The sequence below is a fragment of the Haemaphysalis longicornis genome, unplaced genomic scaffold (genome assembly GCF_048455015.1).
Source record: "Haemaphysalis longicornis isolate Haplotype H1 unplaced genomic scaffold, Haemaphysalis longicornis Haplotype H1 scaffold_5, whole genome shotgun sequence".
In the NCBI taxonomy this organism is placed as follows: Eukaryota; Metazoa; Arthropoda; class Arachnida; order Ixodida; family Ixodidae; genus Haemaphysalis; species Haemaphysalis longicornis.
Window position 1 is genome coordinate 152493741 of NW_027526385.1, and position 18038 is coordinate 152511778.

At 45.0% G+C, this 18038-nt stretch overlaps 1 protein-coding gene across 1 annotated transcript in view; it reads right to left on the bottom strand.

Moving 5' to 3' along the window:
- LOC144138755 (E3 ubiquitin-protein ligase MIB2-like) overlaps window positions 1–18038 on the bottom strand; it is an 81341-nt gene that overhangs the window by 33882 nt on the left and 29421 nt on the right. Inside the window, exons 6-10 of the mRNA XM_077671167.1 lie at window positions 9759–9935; window positions 8601–8743; window positions 5739–5846; window positions 3044–3148; window positions 2208–2340 (exon numbers count right to left, since the gene is read on the bottom strand). Of these exons, the coding sequence (XP_077527293.1) occupies window positions 2208–2340; window positions 3044–3148; window positions 5739–5846; window positions 8601–8743; window positions 9759–9935 (666 nt within the window). The remainder of the gene's footprint in view (window positions 1–2207; window positions 2341–3043; window positions 3149–5738; window positions 5847–8600; window positions 8744–9758; window positions 9936–18038) is intronic.

Below are 18038 nucleotides of genomic sequence, written 5' to 3' on the forward strand. Positions count from 1 at the left end.
GTTTCGTTTTCTAAGCTAAAGGGGGCTTTTTTTTCGGCATGCTTATTCGTCATTACTTTTGATTTATTCGCATTTATTTTTAGCTTACGGCCCGGGTTTCCGATTTCTGTTCCTCAAGCTTTTTTTGGGTGCTCTGCAATCTCACCCAACAAGACCATTTCGTCTGCAAACATGAAATGTCCCAAGTATTCTTCGTTTATCTTTAATACTGTTTTTCACAGTCAAGCTTCCGTATACCCCCTCCAGGATGCTGTCAGCAGTTTTGGCGAGATAGTGTCTCCTTGTTTTACTCCCCTTCGGATGGAGAATGTATCACTTTGCTTGTGAAGTGCTATCCTGACAGTACATCCTTTGTATATGTCGTCTAGAAGTCTTATGTGAACTCCTCTATTCCGTCGTCTTTCAATGCGCTTTGCACGGCTGCGGTGTGTACTCAGACAAACGCTTCCTGATATTAATTCCATGTAAGAGAGTTTTGTGGATTCTGCGGATTTTTCTATCACTTGATCGATAATATGGATGTTATCTATGGTTGAGTACCCTTTCCTAAACCCAGTCTCCCCTCTGGGTACTTCGAAATCTAGGTGGTCCTGCATGCGGCATATTTCAACTTTGGCAAACATCTTGTAAACAACTAGAGCAGGCTCACAAATACGTTTTAAAGCGAAGCTTTTTACCTCTGCCCCCAAGGGTTCTGTCGGAACTGTTGTTACCAGAAACCTCCCTCAAACAAAGAAGATAAGTATACTGGCACCACCAAGAATCGAACCTGGAACAAATAGAGAAGTGGAGCGAGAGACCGTTGTCTTGTCCATTGAGCTAGAGCCCACGCGGAGACGGGGGAGACAGGCAGTGCACTCAACGAGCATATCTGCGCGTTCACCCTCTGCGTTCTCGCTGAATTCCACGTGATAGCGGCAGCCGACCTCTTGCGCAGCTGTGCGCTCCCGCTCCCCCAAGGGCACGTGTAACGGCCGTGCGCGCGCCTTTGGCATGCGCTAGGAGTTATGAAAATTAAAGGAAGCTCACACCAACGCATGACATCTCCCTTATCCCTTTGTGGCGCCGATCTCGTAGCCTTTGTGGGCGGCGGCAGAGGCACCGAAGAAGTGGGATCCTCTAACATCTGTTTTAAGCTTGCTTTAATTTTATAAAAAAAGAGTTTCCACTTATGTGCTTCACCAACACAACTCAACCGACCATTATTCATGAATCATGCATTGATTTAACCTTTGCAAAGGATATCGTCTTGAAATAATAATGGGTGAGGTTAAGTGCTTTCAATTGTCTCTTGTTTCACGTTTTGTGAAGCCACGTGTGTGAATTCAAGTGACGTCGCATGGGTAATCGTCGTGGGTTTCGTTTTTCGTAGAAAAATTCATCGGCTACGTAATGCGAATAACAGGGCTGACGGAGATCATATCGCTACACCTGAAGTCGTGCTAATCATTCGTATGGACATCGCACGCAAGACATGGGCCGAGGTTATACACATTGTAACTTCTGAGAGTTCAGTGATTGTTTTCTCGCCGTGTCACTTGGCGCAACTTACAATTTTGAGACGTGTTCATTGTGGCTTGTGCACCGTTAACATAGTTTTAGGTGCGTATCGCCAAATAAAGAAGTAAAGTGTAGCAAAACACGCATCAGTTTGGCCGCAGCACTCATCAGTCCGTTTAGAGCAGAAGTGGCATCTTAGCAATGCGCTAATAATCCGCACAGCCTTTTAGAGCCATCGGGAGTGGTTTCTCACGCTTTTTAAATGTGTTGCATAGGCGTGGCGTAGAGACCACGCATCATGAAGCCATCAAGCAACTACGGCTGGCGTCGCCGATGCCTGGACATAATGAGCATTAGACTCTGAATACCACTTTGTATTGTTAGCTCCACAAGGTTTTTATTGAACAGTTGGCAGCTCACCTCACCAAATATTCTGATGCATGCTAAGAGTCCTACCTACATCAAAACGGAAGAAACGTTAAATCCCATTGTTGAATAAACATCTGTAAATTGTTTACCCTGGGTTTCATTGCGTCCAAAAACGTCATACAGAACCCTTGGCTTTATCTCGAGAGAATGGAATGCAGTCGAAAGAAGTGGCAATTTAACCCTCTCGTCCCTCGGTATACTCTTTGATCAAGGCGTGAAAAATCCGAGACACCACGACATTTTTGTGGGAAACGAACTATATTGATGTAGTACTCAACTGATGTCGCTGCTTGGAGTAGCCGTGACTAAACGCAGGCAAAAACGATTGAACGTCCATGCTTCACCGGAAACCAGCACTCGTACGTCTTGGGTTGGAAACACTTTAAGAACGACTCCTATTTGTCCAAGGCACTGAAAACCGGCGCAAAAGAACAAGCGATTATCGAAACCGAGCAAGAGTGGTGTACAAGTCTTTAGCACTTTAATGCTACTGTTGCGCGTCGTGGTTTCGTACCCGAAACAATTTTATGTTTAAGCTTTTACGTTTGCATGGGGGGCGGGGCCTCCGTGATTGTTTTCTAATGACTACAAACCAGTCAGTCGACCGTTCCTAAAATCTGAACGTGGGTTGGGAATATTCTGCACCTTATAAACGCCACCTAATAATAATTAAGTGTAAAAATAGGTCGTCCCATTCTCCTTCGGTGAACAGAGAAGAAACATTTTTTTACCCTTTTCGCATTTACGGCTCCTCCATTACACGCGTCCAATGGCATAGTATGTCTCTTCCCACGTTCTTATAAATTAACCTTTATCTATAAATGTTGACGACCTGGGGTACACAAGGCATAAATTTAAAAGCGAAAGCACAGGTACGCATTGCGCTAAATGGCAGGAAATATCTCAAATTCTTGTTTTATTCGAACATTTCAACGTCGGGTTATTCAAATAGCAAGTATATAGCCATGTTTTAAAGAGCAATATGTTAAAGGGTACTTTGGCAGCAAAAATAAATCACTAGCCAGTACTTCAAGCAACGTCTACATTTTTCACGCGTGGGATCAAACTCATCGATAACAGGCGAGAGACGAGATCTGGGAAGGCAATCTCTTACTTTTCTCATTGCTTCAGTGCAGCCGCCATGGCCAATTTGGAAATTCTTCAGGGTGTCGAAATCGTCAATAACTTTCGTCTGGTCTCCTGGAGATAGGACGGCTACCTGGGAACACTCGCAAAGATGAGATAAAGCTGCGGACGCAATAATGCGTCTTGATGCATTTTCATTGACGTGGAGATTTGTTTCTCGCATTTCACAAAAACATTTTTTTCAAAACATTCGGCACTTCGTAACAAAGAGGAAGAAGTGAGCTATGGGTTAGCTTCATTTTTAACAAGTGTGAATGATCCATCAGCAAGCAACGCCTCTGCTTTTTGCGTTCGGAATCCCAAAGAGTATTATAATTTTCTTATATTTATATTATAAGATTGACAAGCGTGGCAGGGGGCGGCACAAAATTAGATGGGCAGATAAGATCAAAAGGTTTGCGGGGATAAATTGGTCGCAGTTAGCACAAGACCGGGATAATTAGAGATTAATGCAAGACGCCTTTGCCCTTCAGTGGGCGTAGATAGGCTGGTGATGATGTGATGATGAATATATGACTAATAATATAATATGTAAAATATGTAGTAAAACTAATACCAATACTACACAACTCGATGATATCCAGCAGCAGCAGCCAAATTATTATCGCCGGGGTTATGAAGGCCCGCTTTATTGGCTTCTAAATGCTCCTACCCTACATCTCTGCTAACGTACTCCTCCATAATGTTCTTGTCGCTTTCCCTTAATTCCATTTATCAACGAAGGTCGGCATACTAACTTACGCCTCTACTCGCCCAGTCTAAATTAGGTTTAGACTCACGGCTGAGTTTGACTGAGCGTGAGACTAGTATGCCATCATAAGTTTAAGCCCGACTGAGTCTGTATGCTAGTGAAAACGAGTGATTCCTGAGCCTCAGTAAGTCCTGGGTTCCTTTGAATGCTATGCCAGAATGTGGTCTGAGCTTCAGCAAGTTCCAAGTCTTGCGCTCGCTATAAGCGTGAGTGTGAGTGAGAGGCGATTCCAAAATAAATTTGTGAGTGACTTTAAGTCAGCCGGTTTGACTTTGCCGATATATCTCTCACGTGATCTACTATTTTACAGTGCTTCCTCTGAGGCCTTATTCTTACTGTGTAGATTCGTATGCTGCCACTTCCTGTGATGTGTCCAGCCCGTACACGTCTAACTTTTTTCTGAAGCATGATGCCTTTCACACGAGGAATCTTCTTCTGAGGCGGTCGTTTTCAATACATATGATATACTACTGCTATTATTTTTGCTATCATTCGTTCGGTTCACGGACATTTGGCTGTGATACAATGACTAAGACGCAAAGTTCATGCCCTTTAAATTGTCCCACGTGGACACCTTTTTGAGTAGTTTTTTTAATATAGAGGCAGCTTACGTTTGAGTACTTGGCACTACTTGCAAGACGCACACGAGCGGACACTAATTTGTGCGCATTACTTTTATTTTGTTTTTATTGACCATGATAACTTGCGCAAGATAGCTGCATTCGCCGCCTGTTCCAAAAATGTTTGTTTTAGACGAGACTGGAACGCGTTTGGCGCGCACAGTAACCTACAAAAACCCATTGAATTTCCACACAGTTGAAATAGGGTATAAATGTTTGCCTGAATCTTCCATTGACATGGCTGCTACAGGGTTATTTCAGTACTAGTGAATATTCTGTTACCTGCCGCCTAACGTGAATGAATTGTATTGTTAGGATTCATGCTGCGAAGTGTAATTACACCTTTGAATAGCGTACGGTACCTTTCGTCCTTTGAATACTTCTCGCTAAGGCACCCGCCATCAGTCCCTCAGGGTGCACAACAAGCATACGCAATGAATTTCTTGTTGGCTTGTTTGGCTAAAACCTCAACACAAGTTTTATTGCTGCCGACGTGTTGAGCCAAGCTGACCTCCGTTATTGAAACGTTTTTGAGGCGACGCTGCTCTAAACCAGTTCACATATTGTGGCGTCGAACCCAAGCCGAACAAACATGCTACGCAGATGACCTTGCTCTTTTTTAATCTGCTCCTTGTTTTCTCTACCATACCCGACACTGCCCAAATGCTCTAATTGTGTAGAAACATAAGCGTATTTAAAACGCTCGGTTTGCACTTGAAAGATCTCGATTAGGTTTCCACATTTTAGACACCCTCCTATTACGGCATTGCGGACTTTGTTAATTTCGGTTCAGCTGATGGACGAGTTGACTGGTCAATATGGCTGGATACATCCTGGACGATAGATGTTGCGTTGTAAAAAACGTTTTCCCCGTTTTTCTTATCTGCATTACAGTCACTAAAAGCGCATGGTGGTTAAGGACACGATAGAGTACTTTTGTCCGCCTACAACGCACTATCGTGTTGATACATTCCATTTATTTTTTCGACCTTGTATGTCACTGAGAATATTTGGAGGTGAGTGTTGAAAGTTCGCGTTGAAGCAAAGTTTAGTGCAGCGCCGGTACCAAGTTCCCGAGAACCCAGATTTCGCTACAAGGGATTTCTCGCCTTTAAAAAGATGGACATAAGCATTCGTTTTATCCCACTATTAAATATTTTTTACCCGGTAGCAAAAAGATACAACGCAGAAAAGTATAATGATCGCAAGTTCGTAAGCGTTTCTGGCCCTTATTTTTGTAGTTTTGAATCGCCATTGAAGAAAGAAACGTGTATTGCCAATAGAAGACATACCTTTGTAAGAACCCGAGGACTCACTGGCCACCTCAAATCTCCCCCGAAGGTTACACTGACGTCACCCCCGCGGATAACGTCCTGGACGGCACCCAGCCTGTAAATGTCCTGGAAAAGCCATACGACGATTGGTATTCACAGAAACCGCTGGGAGGTATTGAGCTTCTTTTTACCTAGAAGACAAAAATGCATTTATAACCTCATTGAATTGTAAAGGACTAACGTCAAAAAATAAAAATTGGGCAGAAAGTATATAATGCTAAAAATAAAGATAACCGGAGATGTGAACTGTCGTTAATATTGCCGCGTCTTTTAATTTGGTGTAGTTTCTGACACTTGCAGTTAAAAAACTCGCAAGAAATCCTGTTTCACACCGGCTGCCGAAGTTAGAAGTTGCGAAGATTTCCTGCCATCTGCAAGAAGCACAGTGCAGCAGCCTCAGTTTTGTAGGCAAAGCTAATTTTAAAAATAAGGGGGCAGGGGCGAAACGAGTAACACAAGAAGAAACCTAGTAAAATTCACAAGCTAGTTGATGTAGAAATGTTTTAACGCCAATCATTAGACGTTCTTTGCAAAAGGTGCAGTACAGACTGAGCACCCTCCAAATGGTGCCATCAAATAGTAACTATCAGTAAAGACACGCTGTTTCTATTTAGAGACGACTACAAAATTGAGATTTGTTCTACAGACCTTGCAGAACTTGTAATGAGCTTGGCGACTTTGCCGGTTATTCTCAACTGAGAATATCACGCGGTCATTGCTCCATTAAAAACAGGTGACCGGTATTGGTTGCCAGGCGTAATGACTGTACAGATAAGATGCATAGGAAGCTAGTTTAAATTGGCAGTAAAAATAATTTGTTGAACGCAGCAGCCAGTAGTTTAACCAAGATTAAATTGTATTCATTCCATAACTTGAGTAAATTTCGAAAACATTTTGATGTTTCCTAAACTGACTCAGAAAATCGCTATAGCGTTACAGGTAAAACTGAAAGAGCAGGTTGCTACTAGTTTTGTAATTTCACGTCACGGATTGCCGAACGCATTTTTATTACCTTTAAATTGCCGCTTCAGTTACAATTGCACATATTTAGGGTATAGGGACACCTCTCCGCCGGCTGTGTTCCCCCGTTAACTCAATCACGGCACGCCATACCGTCCCTTTCGGTGTTCTTAATATATTGTAATCTGTGATAACAAAAAGTGAAAAAAGGTATTGGGGTATGCGGCCTGGTTTGTGCTTGTTCGCTGTGAAAAGTGAGTGTGCCTTCGTGATACTCATCTGAAGCCAAAGAAGATATCAACTTCCTCGTTTCGATTTTTTGCTGTAAACGAGCAACAGAAAAACGAGAGATCCTAGAGAACAGGCTACAGCTTCGGCGTAAAATATCTATGTACTGTTCTATGTATTAGCATTTTAATGGCACTCTATACGAAGCGTTTCTTCTCGACGAACCCCTGAGCACGTTAAAGACATCCAGGTAGTAAAAATTAATCGAGCTTTCCACTGCTCTGCTCCTATAGCCATGGGGTGCGGGAATTTATTTTTTGAAATTTGGACGAATTCCAGGTGCACCAATTTGGTTCAGAAAACAGTATCTACAGGAGCTACGTCACGGCTCATAAGTTCTAAAAACCTCGGTAATGTTGTTCCTATGCATGCTCCGGAGAGGACCACGAGCACAAGAATGCGCCGGCACATTCGCTATAAGTTCAGATTTGTGGGTTTCCCCGTCACTGGCTTTCGACACTAGTGGAAAAACCAGCGAAAGTGGAAGACAGTTTGTCATATTCGGGGTAAAGAATATCGCTTGCGACGTTATAATTGCGCTTAGTGAGACAATAGTAAGGTTTTTCTTGCATCTTCTACTTCGACAGCCCAAAAGAACCAGGCATTGTAATCGCTCGCCTCAGGTAAGAAAATGTAACGTTATCCAGGCGCTCAGTTGTGAGAAAGCCGGAACAATTATCCCTATATTGCAAAGCCCATAACAGCGCAAAATGCAGCGCTACACAAATCCATGAATTACAAAGCACTGACACCATGTTAGTACGCTACTTGTCTGGCAACCTTACATCGCACGAAGGACCACCCTCACAACACCTTTATTTATCGATACCCGCAGTAAGAAAAAATGAACAAACATTTTGATATCTCTAATCCCCAAATGCCTTTTGTTACATCACTGAGGTACCGTACTCCAGGGGTTCTCAAATAGGGGTAATAGTACCTCAAGGTGTCCGCTATACCATTTCACACGTCCACGAAACGCGTTCTAAAGGTACGCCCTGCCCTCTTCCCTGATCCCTGATCACCATTATTTTATCTGACCCAAACCTCTTTGGCAAAGCAACAAGTACCTGCAAAAAGGCTTTGTTGCATAGCAGGCACGTTTCACTTCTCCGCGCAGCCCGCATTTTTAAGCGGCTTCTTGCGCACTTCCCCAGCTGTACGGAAATACGAGACCCACAAAGAGCAGCCGTATAGTAAGTGTGTCGGCGAAGTTAGCTCCAACCGGAAAGTTTCTGACGGTATAGGTACAAATCAGCATAAAATCCACACAGAAAAACGGAGATTTGGTAGGTGTACGGGCCATTTTATCTGCAAGTGGGAATGCTCCGTTTTAATTACCTTCATCAGTGCCTTTCATCGTGTGGCCCCGCATCCCTTCTGGTAGCCAAACCGAAATCCCCTGGTCACGCATGGTTAAGAACCACTGACATACACAATTAATTTAGGAAATGAAATACTAAAATTCGCCGTTATTCACTAATTACAACCCGCTGAACTAACAAAAACGTTTAATAGCAAAAATATAAGAGTATGCATAATACATGGTGCAACTAGGTTCTTTTCACGCACCCTTTCAAGCTCAGGGTTTATTTCTTCATACTCCTCCTGTAGCCTCCTGAAGGCATCAACGTCCAGCATAATGGCGACCTGCTCTCCAGAATGGAAGGTGGTGTCGCAACTCGCTGAGTGTCCGGGGCTGTGTTCGACTGGAGCTGCATGGGGGCATATATATTGTTTTATTTCGCCTCAATATGTCCGCATGTCTGCTACATTTGCATAGCATCTGTTTTAATAAACGAACCGCAGCTATGTCCCACTGAAATGAAGTTTTTTGGAATTATTCTTCCAAGTAGTCTGGTTGTCTTTACGACCTTACTGTCTCTTAACATCCTTACAGGTTACTGCGGCCCTCACGTCTCGAAGTTGACACTCCGAAACAAGACGCACACCACAACTATGACTCCTCCCCTTGAGGTCTATCGGGAGCCTGCACAAGCAATGACTTTCGTTATATTCATTAACTCGAACATTCAGAACCATCCACATCTTTTCACTGGCGGAAATAGGAATTCCTCCAGAATTGCAGTTATTTCTTAGAACGAGTAACCCCCGTACGTGCAACGTGGTTACTTGGACGCTTCGCATACCCCCGCATGCTCTCTTATAAAGCACGATATCGCGATGATTAGGTGCAATTAAATAACGCATTCAGAAAAGCACCTGGGTGGTTTGCGGATGAGCAAACAACGCGTGTAAACTTCAATTTCAAACCAATTTACAGAATGACACTTCAAAGTGTAAAGCAGTTTCAATACTTAGGTCTCATCATATCTTCTGAACTTAGCGGGACAAGGCACGTGCGTCAAGTGTGAAAAAAGCAGAGAAAAAGCTGATCGTTTGCGAGCGCGACTTCTCATATTCAATATATGAAACGAAGACTCTCGCATGCGTAACATTGTATCGCCCAGTTTTGGAATACGTCAACGTAATATGGCCTTCAATCGGACATCAGCTGCTGGGCCGCGCAGTGACGTATGGCCTCGGTGGGTCCCACGCCGTTGCTCTGACGCGGTTGCCAGTATACCCCTTAGATCATGAAAACGCTAGGTGGCTTCCTCTAAACTTCCTGCAATACGCGGTGGCTAGGGGTGCCCCTACAAAGTGTTGTTTTCTCTACGCTTGCGGTACTTGATGGACTAGCGACAAAGCGAATTAACGCAGCTTTACCTATTAGAGGCATATGGTCCGGGTAGAAGTATCCCCCGGACGCCGCCACGGTACATTTGATGTCCACGCAACCACCGTGGCCGACGCTGCAGGTACGTGTGATTCTTCTGGTCCACCGGACTTGTGCTTGATTGCGCTTCGAACCATCTTCCGAGTCACCAAGAGTAAGCACAGTTCCTGCGTAGGAAACCGCCACCAGAGGGCCGAATATGTCGGTTGGAAGCACAAATTGCAGTGACTTTTATTTGTGCGAATCACAATCTTATGCTTAGCCGACAAACAAATATGAAATTGCTCGAGGAATGTTGTGGCTTGCAAAAATTCGTTACCGGCGCTAAAAACCTAAGTGAACCTGTGACAACCAGCTTTTCTTATATTCACTCGCATTTAATGGTCCTTAAACGATGTGGTTTGTTGCTCTTTCTTTTCGTTAGTATTGGATCGCGATACTATGTTTACTCGTAGCGCAAATCTGCTCGTCGGTATACCCAGGGGGATACACCATTGAGAGCTCCGAACACTGGATTCACCCATAGTTTTACCATGTGAGTATCGAGCAGTTGAGTGATTGATTAACGCGCCGATGCAATGCACGTAATGCGGCGAGCCGTAGTGAGAGCTCCGGATTAATTTTGACCACCTGGGGATCTTTAACGTGCGCCGTAATCGAGAGTACTGAGTGGTAGATAAGCTTAGGCCAAAGCATAAGACATTTGTCTAAAAGTCATATTTTGAAATCTAACGTCGCAACCTGTACCCATTTGAATGACATGGAGGGCATTTTTCTTGAGATGCCAAGAGGCCCGGTTGTGGGATATGGGAGGAAAAAGGGCAAGAGGACTCAATTAAGGCTTGATCACTGCACTTAACGCATTTATCGGGCTAGTCAGGTCTGATTATGCCTATTCGTGTGGTAGATATGGCGAAGACACTCATAGGGATAATGGGTGATCATGAAACCACGAACGGTATGTCCTACTTTGTTCGTGTGTATCGCCTTGCTAGAATAACCGCAGCAACTGTAGGGAATGTGCCCGAGTTCCGGAGCTCAGGCATGACGCCTCGCTTTGAGGTGTCAAGACGTTACCATGTTCCCGCGGCGATAGTGCGTTGAGTGCAATGCACGTAATCTCGGGGGCATGCCCTACACTTGCTGCGGTTAATGTAGCATGGTGATACATACCAACAAAGTTCCACACCCGCAGAGGGCACTTAAAACACGTTAGGGGCGCAGCACGTTACGGGCTAGGGCTCTCGGCGCCTCCTGGCGTCGTTGATTGATTGATTGATAGGGTTTAACGCGCCGACGCAACGCAGGCGATGAGGCGCGCCGTAGTGGAGGGCTCCGGATTAATTTTGACCACCTGGGGATCTTTAACGTGCGCCGAAATCTCGAACACACGGGCGTTTTTGCTTTTCGCCTCCATCAGAAAAGTGGCCGCCGCGGCCGGGAATCGAACCCGCGACCTTGTGCTCAGCAGCGCAACACCTTAGCCACTGAGCCACCGCGGCTCCTGTCATCGTGGTAAATCATGTTGACAAACAATGGTCAAAACACAAGTGTATCATAGATAAAACCGGTTCTAAATAAACTAAGATGATTTTAAATAAATTTAAATAGCGGAATAATCATGATTTAATTACATTAGTACACGACATTTGTCAAATTCCGTGACGAAATTGATTTCAAACGCCAGGTTTTCTTCTGGTAAGTATACTTCTAGCATACTGTGGCGTGTTACGCGAAGACAACTTCGGCCAGTCTGTTTCTCATTTATTTGCTTAAAGGGGGTTCAACGCAGGAGAAGGCACCATCGTGCCTCAGCAAGCACGCGATTGCTTGCACAGCGCGCACCATGTGGCAAGAGAGACTTGCAATTTTGAATACACTTATACACTGCATGCTTCGTCCAGTTCTTACGTTTCACGTCAGTGGAGATGGCCCCGTTTTTTTATAGTGGGTGACTATCCACCACCCTTTTGATAAACGTCACACATCGGGAAAAATAACTGTTTCTAGTGCGTGTACCTAAAGGTGTTTAGGTTCACGCTAATGCCGTGAAACCTCGAAGCAAAATGTTACGATTGAGCTCTCGCTCTCGGGGGCATGCCCTACACTTGCTGCGGTTAATGTAGCATGGTGATACATACCAACAAAGTTCCACACCCGCAGAGGGCACTTAAAACACGTTTTGTAATTTTCTACCTCTGCTGCTTCCATGGGTTGCTGCAGATGATGCTCGGGCATGCACCAATCAATCAATCAATCAATCAATCAATCAATCAATCAATCAATCAATCAATCAATCAATCAATCAATCAATCAATCAATCAATCAATCAATCAATCAATCAATCAATCAATCAATCAATCAATTCAGCGCGCACTTGGAAGGTCGGGCAGAAGGAATCTGCGCCCGTACTATGGGTCCTGTAAGGCTGCTCTGAGGCACTCAAAAGGCTTACACATATCCCTGAATTGGGCACAGGACATTCCTTCTTAAAACGTGCGCATCCTTCTTTCTCTGTATATTACATGTTTTCCACATCGAGGAATGCAGAAAAAGCACTTACAAATCATTCGACGTACTGGAGCAGAACCATTTGTGACGAAGTGAAATGCCGCTTCACATTTCTTTACAAAATTGCGAACTGATCCCCAACAGGAATCACATATGCCAACGCTCAGGCCCAACAAAAGTTACTCAGTAGAACACACCCATAAAAAAGTATTCGACAACGGCCCATAAGCACGAATTGAGGCCGTTTTCACGCTATATCGACAGATGGGCATAGCCAGATAGTCGAATCAAAGCACTGATAAATCATTCGACTTGCTCGCACGCTACCCTCGTTGGAAAAGTGAAATTCCAGCGTCTGTTTTTGTGATAGACGCGATACAGTAAAATCACGAGGGCATCACCTAATATGAAGTGAATTCGGACCATCGGCTGCACAAAAGTTTTGTGGGTATTCCTTCGACAATAATACGACAATTCTGTGCAGTAGCGTGGCTAGTTGTTACAATCATTTTGGTTGGTTACATACCATTGTGAATTATTCAAATAAAAATTGCACTGTCCAAGTTCTTCCATCGGTGAATGATTTGGTAGACCAGCATAGTTCAAATATAAGTTCTTATTACGAGGAATTTTAACGTGATGGTAAAGGAACAAGGCGCCTTCACAGATTAGATTTCATGCTCTCAGACCAAACGACGTTACGAGTTACGAGTTTGTAGCAATAACGCTTCAAATAAATTAAAGCAGTTTGCTTTTTCATTCGGCGTACAGATACCCGTGAAAGGCATCCGCTGTACTAGATTCTATCAGAGTACCGTGTGGACGTGCCTGAAAGTTTGAAGCATTATTAGAGCACAGGTAGACCTAGCGGCAATTAGGGGCACTGCGTGAACCAAGATGGGAGGGACAGTCAGGTTTCCGAATGTTATATCACCATCGGCTTTCCGCTCTTATTTTATGTAGATCCAGTGCCGTCAGGCACCATCTTCGTATCACGAACTGCTTTTCGCTCTTAGTTGACGTAGTTTGGTCCTATAATTTGTTGTAGACATGCTAGACTGCCCAAGCTTGTCCCCCCCCCCCCCCCCCCCGCCTAACTTAATATAGACTGCACTATGTCTGGCAAAGAATTTTCAGAGAAGTATTTCTTTCTACTTCTGATTCCGGCTTACAGCGCATACTAGTCATTCTGACCCGAGACATGGAATTGTGGCTGCAGCTAAAGTTGCCAAATTGCATGACATCATGTAATCTCCGTAAAAGCTGTTTTCTACATTTCCTTTTCCCTGTAATGCATACTTGCAAGTGGTAGTACTTGTGATTCCGCGTCGAGCAGAGTGGCATTTCTGATCTAAGTCAGATTCAACAATTTTTGACTATAATTCATTTGATAGCAGTAAGTAATAAATACTAATAAGCATTCATCCCGGGCCATCTCCACTACCGTGAAATCTAGAGAGGGGCGAGAGCACGGAAAGTAGCAGTGTATGCGTGGCACCTTGGCGTTTTTGCCAACAGAAATGAAACCGTTGAGGCGTAGAGGTATTCAGCTTTACAGTAAAAGTGTCTTTGAAGCACGAAGCTGTCCAGCGCGAAGCGTAATTGAAGGTCCCAGTGTTGAAGCGTTCCAGGGCCATGCGGAAACGAGTGTCCCGGTGTTGCTTAGTACGCGTTATGTTCTAGCGCGAGGCGTAAACAATTTTCTCGGTGTTTTAGTGCCATGACTACACGAGGCGCCGATTACGACGACGACGGAGGTCGACGGGAGACGCAAACAGCTCCAGCTCCTAAGGGGTTTCCCTTTAAAAGTGACTGATTGTATATGAGGGCAAGGATCCTGCCTAGTATGGAACAACTGGGAAACGCGCGCCGAAAGCGTCGTCGCGGCCGGGACAAAGCAGCAAATAGAAAAATAACCCCATCGTTGTTGCCGCCTGCAATACTTGTAAGGCGTCGAATCAAGATGAAGAAGTCGTGCAATCTTGATACCATTGACAACCAGAAGTGTAAGTTCCGAACAAAGTTATGATCTTTCAAAGTACAAAGAGGAAAAAGAGTTCACCGGCTTAATAATACTCGTGGAAGAAATTACGAGGCTAGTCATCTTGGAATACCACACAGAGTAAACGGATCCAGCTCGATCTGGAGTAAAGAAAGAATATCTGCAGTGGCCGCATGTGGTCGAGCAAATCGTTGTTCACTAATTCTTTTCGTTACCTTCATCTGCTGAAACCATTTTCAGCGTTCTTGTCAACAGCATTTCGAGGCTGCGAATAAATCTGATTTATTTTGAGCTATTTCAAAGTAACCGCTAGTCACCTGGCATATTGTGCAGGCTTACAACGATGGTGTCCGTAACAAACATGAATCTAGATCGGTGTCAAGCAAAACGTCTGCAATCTCGAACCAGCCGCTACACACCCGTCTTGCGGTGTAGCGTAAAAACAGTGGCCTAGCCATGGTGGGCCAAAGGGCAACGTGTGCTACGTCTGCAAAGCTACCACGCCAGATCTCCGGAGTTTCAAACTAGCCGTTTATAACTCGGCGTGTACACCAACCTTGCCATCCTTGGGACCAATACCAGCATACACTAGTACGTGTGCAGCAGTATCGCACTTATTATCGACAATCTGAAAAAAAGGCTGTTGTCCGGGCATAGAGTCTGGCATCTATGAATAATCCGTTAGCTCATTCAATCATTTCGACTCACTAACACAGGGAAATAGTCTTTCTGGAGAACTCCAGGTTGCCACCTGTTATAAAATACATTAGCTCCCAGGAGGCACAGAAAGTGAGTCCCAAGACCGGCCCGTCTATGGCTGCTTTCTTGCATGTCCGGCCAGCATCCAGGTTCTGGCAGCCACTGATCATACGATGAACGGGCAACACTCGGCAACCAGCGATTCGGTATATTTCCGTCCGCCCGTGTCCGGACGCACAACGGCAGCTAACCGGCTGCCAGATATTCAGTTCACTTTCGGCTGCCGATGTTGCGAAAGAGAACGGTCGAAGTACGGCTTTAGGGCATCCGTTTTTTCTTTGGGAAGCGGTGTTCAGCCGAAGCACAGCAAGCGACCGGCAACAGAATATTCGTATACTTGTGGCAGTTGGTGTTCGAAACGAGACCATTCGCTCTTTCAACGGTGAACCGCGCGTCCGGCGGCAGAATATTCGTTTTCTTCGGGCAACCGGTGTTATAAAGGAGACCGGCTGACGTACGGCCCCGGAATATGCGTTTTTCATTTGGTTAGCGGTCCTCGGCCGAATTACGGCGGAATTTTTTGCAACCGGTGTTCAAGAGGAGACCAGCGTACGTAAGGTCTCAGGTTATGCATTTTTCTTTCGGTAAGCGGCATACAGCCGAACAATGGCACGCGTCTGGGAGCCGAGAATTCATGCACAGACGTCTTTGGAAGGAGACACGCCGCTGTAGGACCGCTTTTTTCCTGCGTGACGAAAGAGCCGTTTGAGAGCCAAATGATGTAGACGCGGTTTTCATCCGCTCGGTGTTTCTACGTTTTAAATGAACGAACTTCGTTTTTTCACAGAGTAATGAGTGTTCTAGGTGAACTGGCAATGTGCAAGGACTCACTGGACATTACCAGCAACCTTTTAGGCCATCGGAATGCCATTTATTTCCACAAGAAGACTGTGCAACACCGACGGTTGAGCTAAGCCTCGCCATTCATAGCCGCTACCACACTTCGCCCGCCGGCTTCGTCGACGCATCAGCTCGAGGCGATTCGCCCCCTCAAAAAATGGAGACCATTGGAGACATAGACCCGGCAGAGATGTCCAACCCGAGATGGCGGTGGTTCACCAAAATAAGTGGCCTTAAAGGGCGTCGAGCAAGCGGTCACCACGCAGGAGCTTAATCGGCCCCATGTCAAGGACTACCCAACAAAGAAAGGCAAGGGCGCGCAAAAGCACAAATTTGCGGGTACTCTTCTTGCAATAATATTGCGAAAAACAATGTCACACTATTTTGTCGGTAGAAGAGGCTAAGCTCGTGCATTGGTAGGCTCAACCTTGTGCCCTACACTGTGTCACTTCATGGGATTTTATGACTGCCTATTTAGAAACAAGAGTTATTTTAAATTTGCCATAACAACAGAGCCTTGTGAATGACGAAGCTTCGATGTTAATTTAGTTGCGGTGTTTGAAGGTGAGCTTCGCTACACTTGGGATATGACTCCTTTGGTTAAACATAATCGCCAGCATCCTAGCAAACACAGATTTTGTCAGGATTTTCTTGCTCAACGCAGCTGGTTGAGTTCACGCGCGATTTGGCTCTAGCAATAGATAAGCTTAAAGTAGATGGATCTATTTTCTTGGACTGCAAAAAAGCATTTGACGGTATTCCATATCACCTTCTTGTTAGTAAATTGCGGGCTACAAATTGTATGAGTCGGTTATTGCATGGATAACCGAGTATATCTGTCTAAGACAGCAGTCGGTCGTTCTCAATGGTTGCTCGTCCGGATATGTTCCCGTGACCTCAGGAATTCCTCAATTCTCAGTTGCGGGCCCTCTGTTGTTTCTGTTATATATAATTGTTATTACTATTGGCCTCAAATCTTTGTTCAAAATGTTCGCGAATGACTGTGTAGTTTACAGGACTATAGCGAATAAACGCGACTCCGAATACCTGCAGCATGATTCGAATGTAATAACATCCTGGTGTGCTGATTCCGAATAGTCGTTGAATGTTAAAAAGTGTGGTAATACCACCTTTACAAGAAAACCTTCATTTCAATTGAATACGTATATTGCACATTACACTGCTTTAAGAACGGCCGGGGAATATAAATAACTAGGAGTTTATTTAAAGGCACACTGAAGTGATATGTAAACATTGCGGGATTACTAGCGCAAATTGTAGTCCGGAGTCCCCAGGCCATGTTTCGACCACTCTAGACGCGTTTAGGCGATTTTATTTAGTAGAAAAACCAATTCGAAAATGCTGTCCTCCTCTCTTTACGCTCGCCCATTTTCTGTGGCGTTTTCGTGTGACGTCAGGAGGGGATGAGCTGGCAATTGGCTGCGGCGCTACTGCACGGCTCCCCGGCCAACAGAGTCAGTCGGCACAGCGTTTCGTCCGCCGGCCGCCGGCGGGTCGTCGCAGTCCAGGAGGTTAAAAAAAATTGCTTGGTCGCAATTCGTTCGCTTAGTTGAAACGAAGCCAGGACACGTTTGTGAATGGAAGAATGTGCCTTTCTTTACTTGGTTTGTTTGTACACTGTATCTAGCTCCAAGTCAATCACACAAGCGCTGCACAAGCGCACATGCGACGCTTCGCTGACTGGTACGCCAGTAGGAAAACATAAGGCCTCTTGAAGGCGGGAGAAGAGTCAGCGAAGTCAATATAGTTACTAAGGAAATAAAATCAACTGATATTTTTACCGTACAGCGTAAAACTAGGGCGCGGGAAGCACTTTTTTGCGCTGGGCGAACAAGCACAGCGGTCAGCAGCACGACTACGCATCTGCGAACGCTTTTCCGTCTACGAAATGCAATTGCTAGACGTGAGCTACTGTGGAAACTCGGGCGACGCTTACTGCACGAGCGCAGTACAACAAATAGTCACCTAAGCTGCTTGAAATGCCAAAACTAAATAAAAGTGTAAACCGGTTGTACAATATATACCCTATATTAGCGGAACCATCGCATCCCGCTCCGTAGCTCAGTTGTCTGAGGTGCTAGGTATGTCACCGCAAGTGTTTTGCAAGACACGAGTTGAAATCCCCGCGGGTACGTGC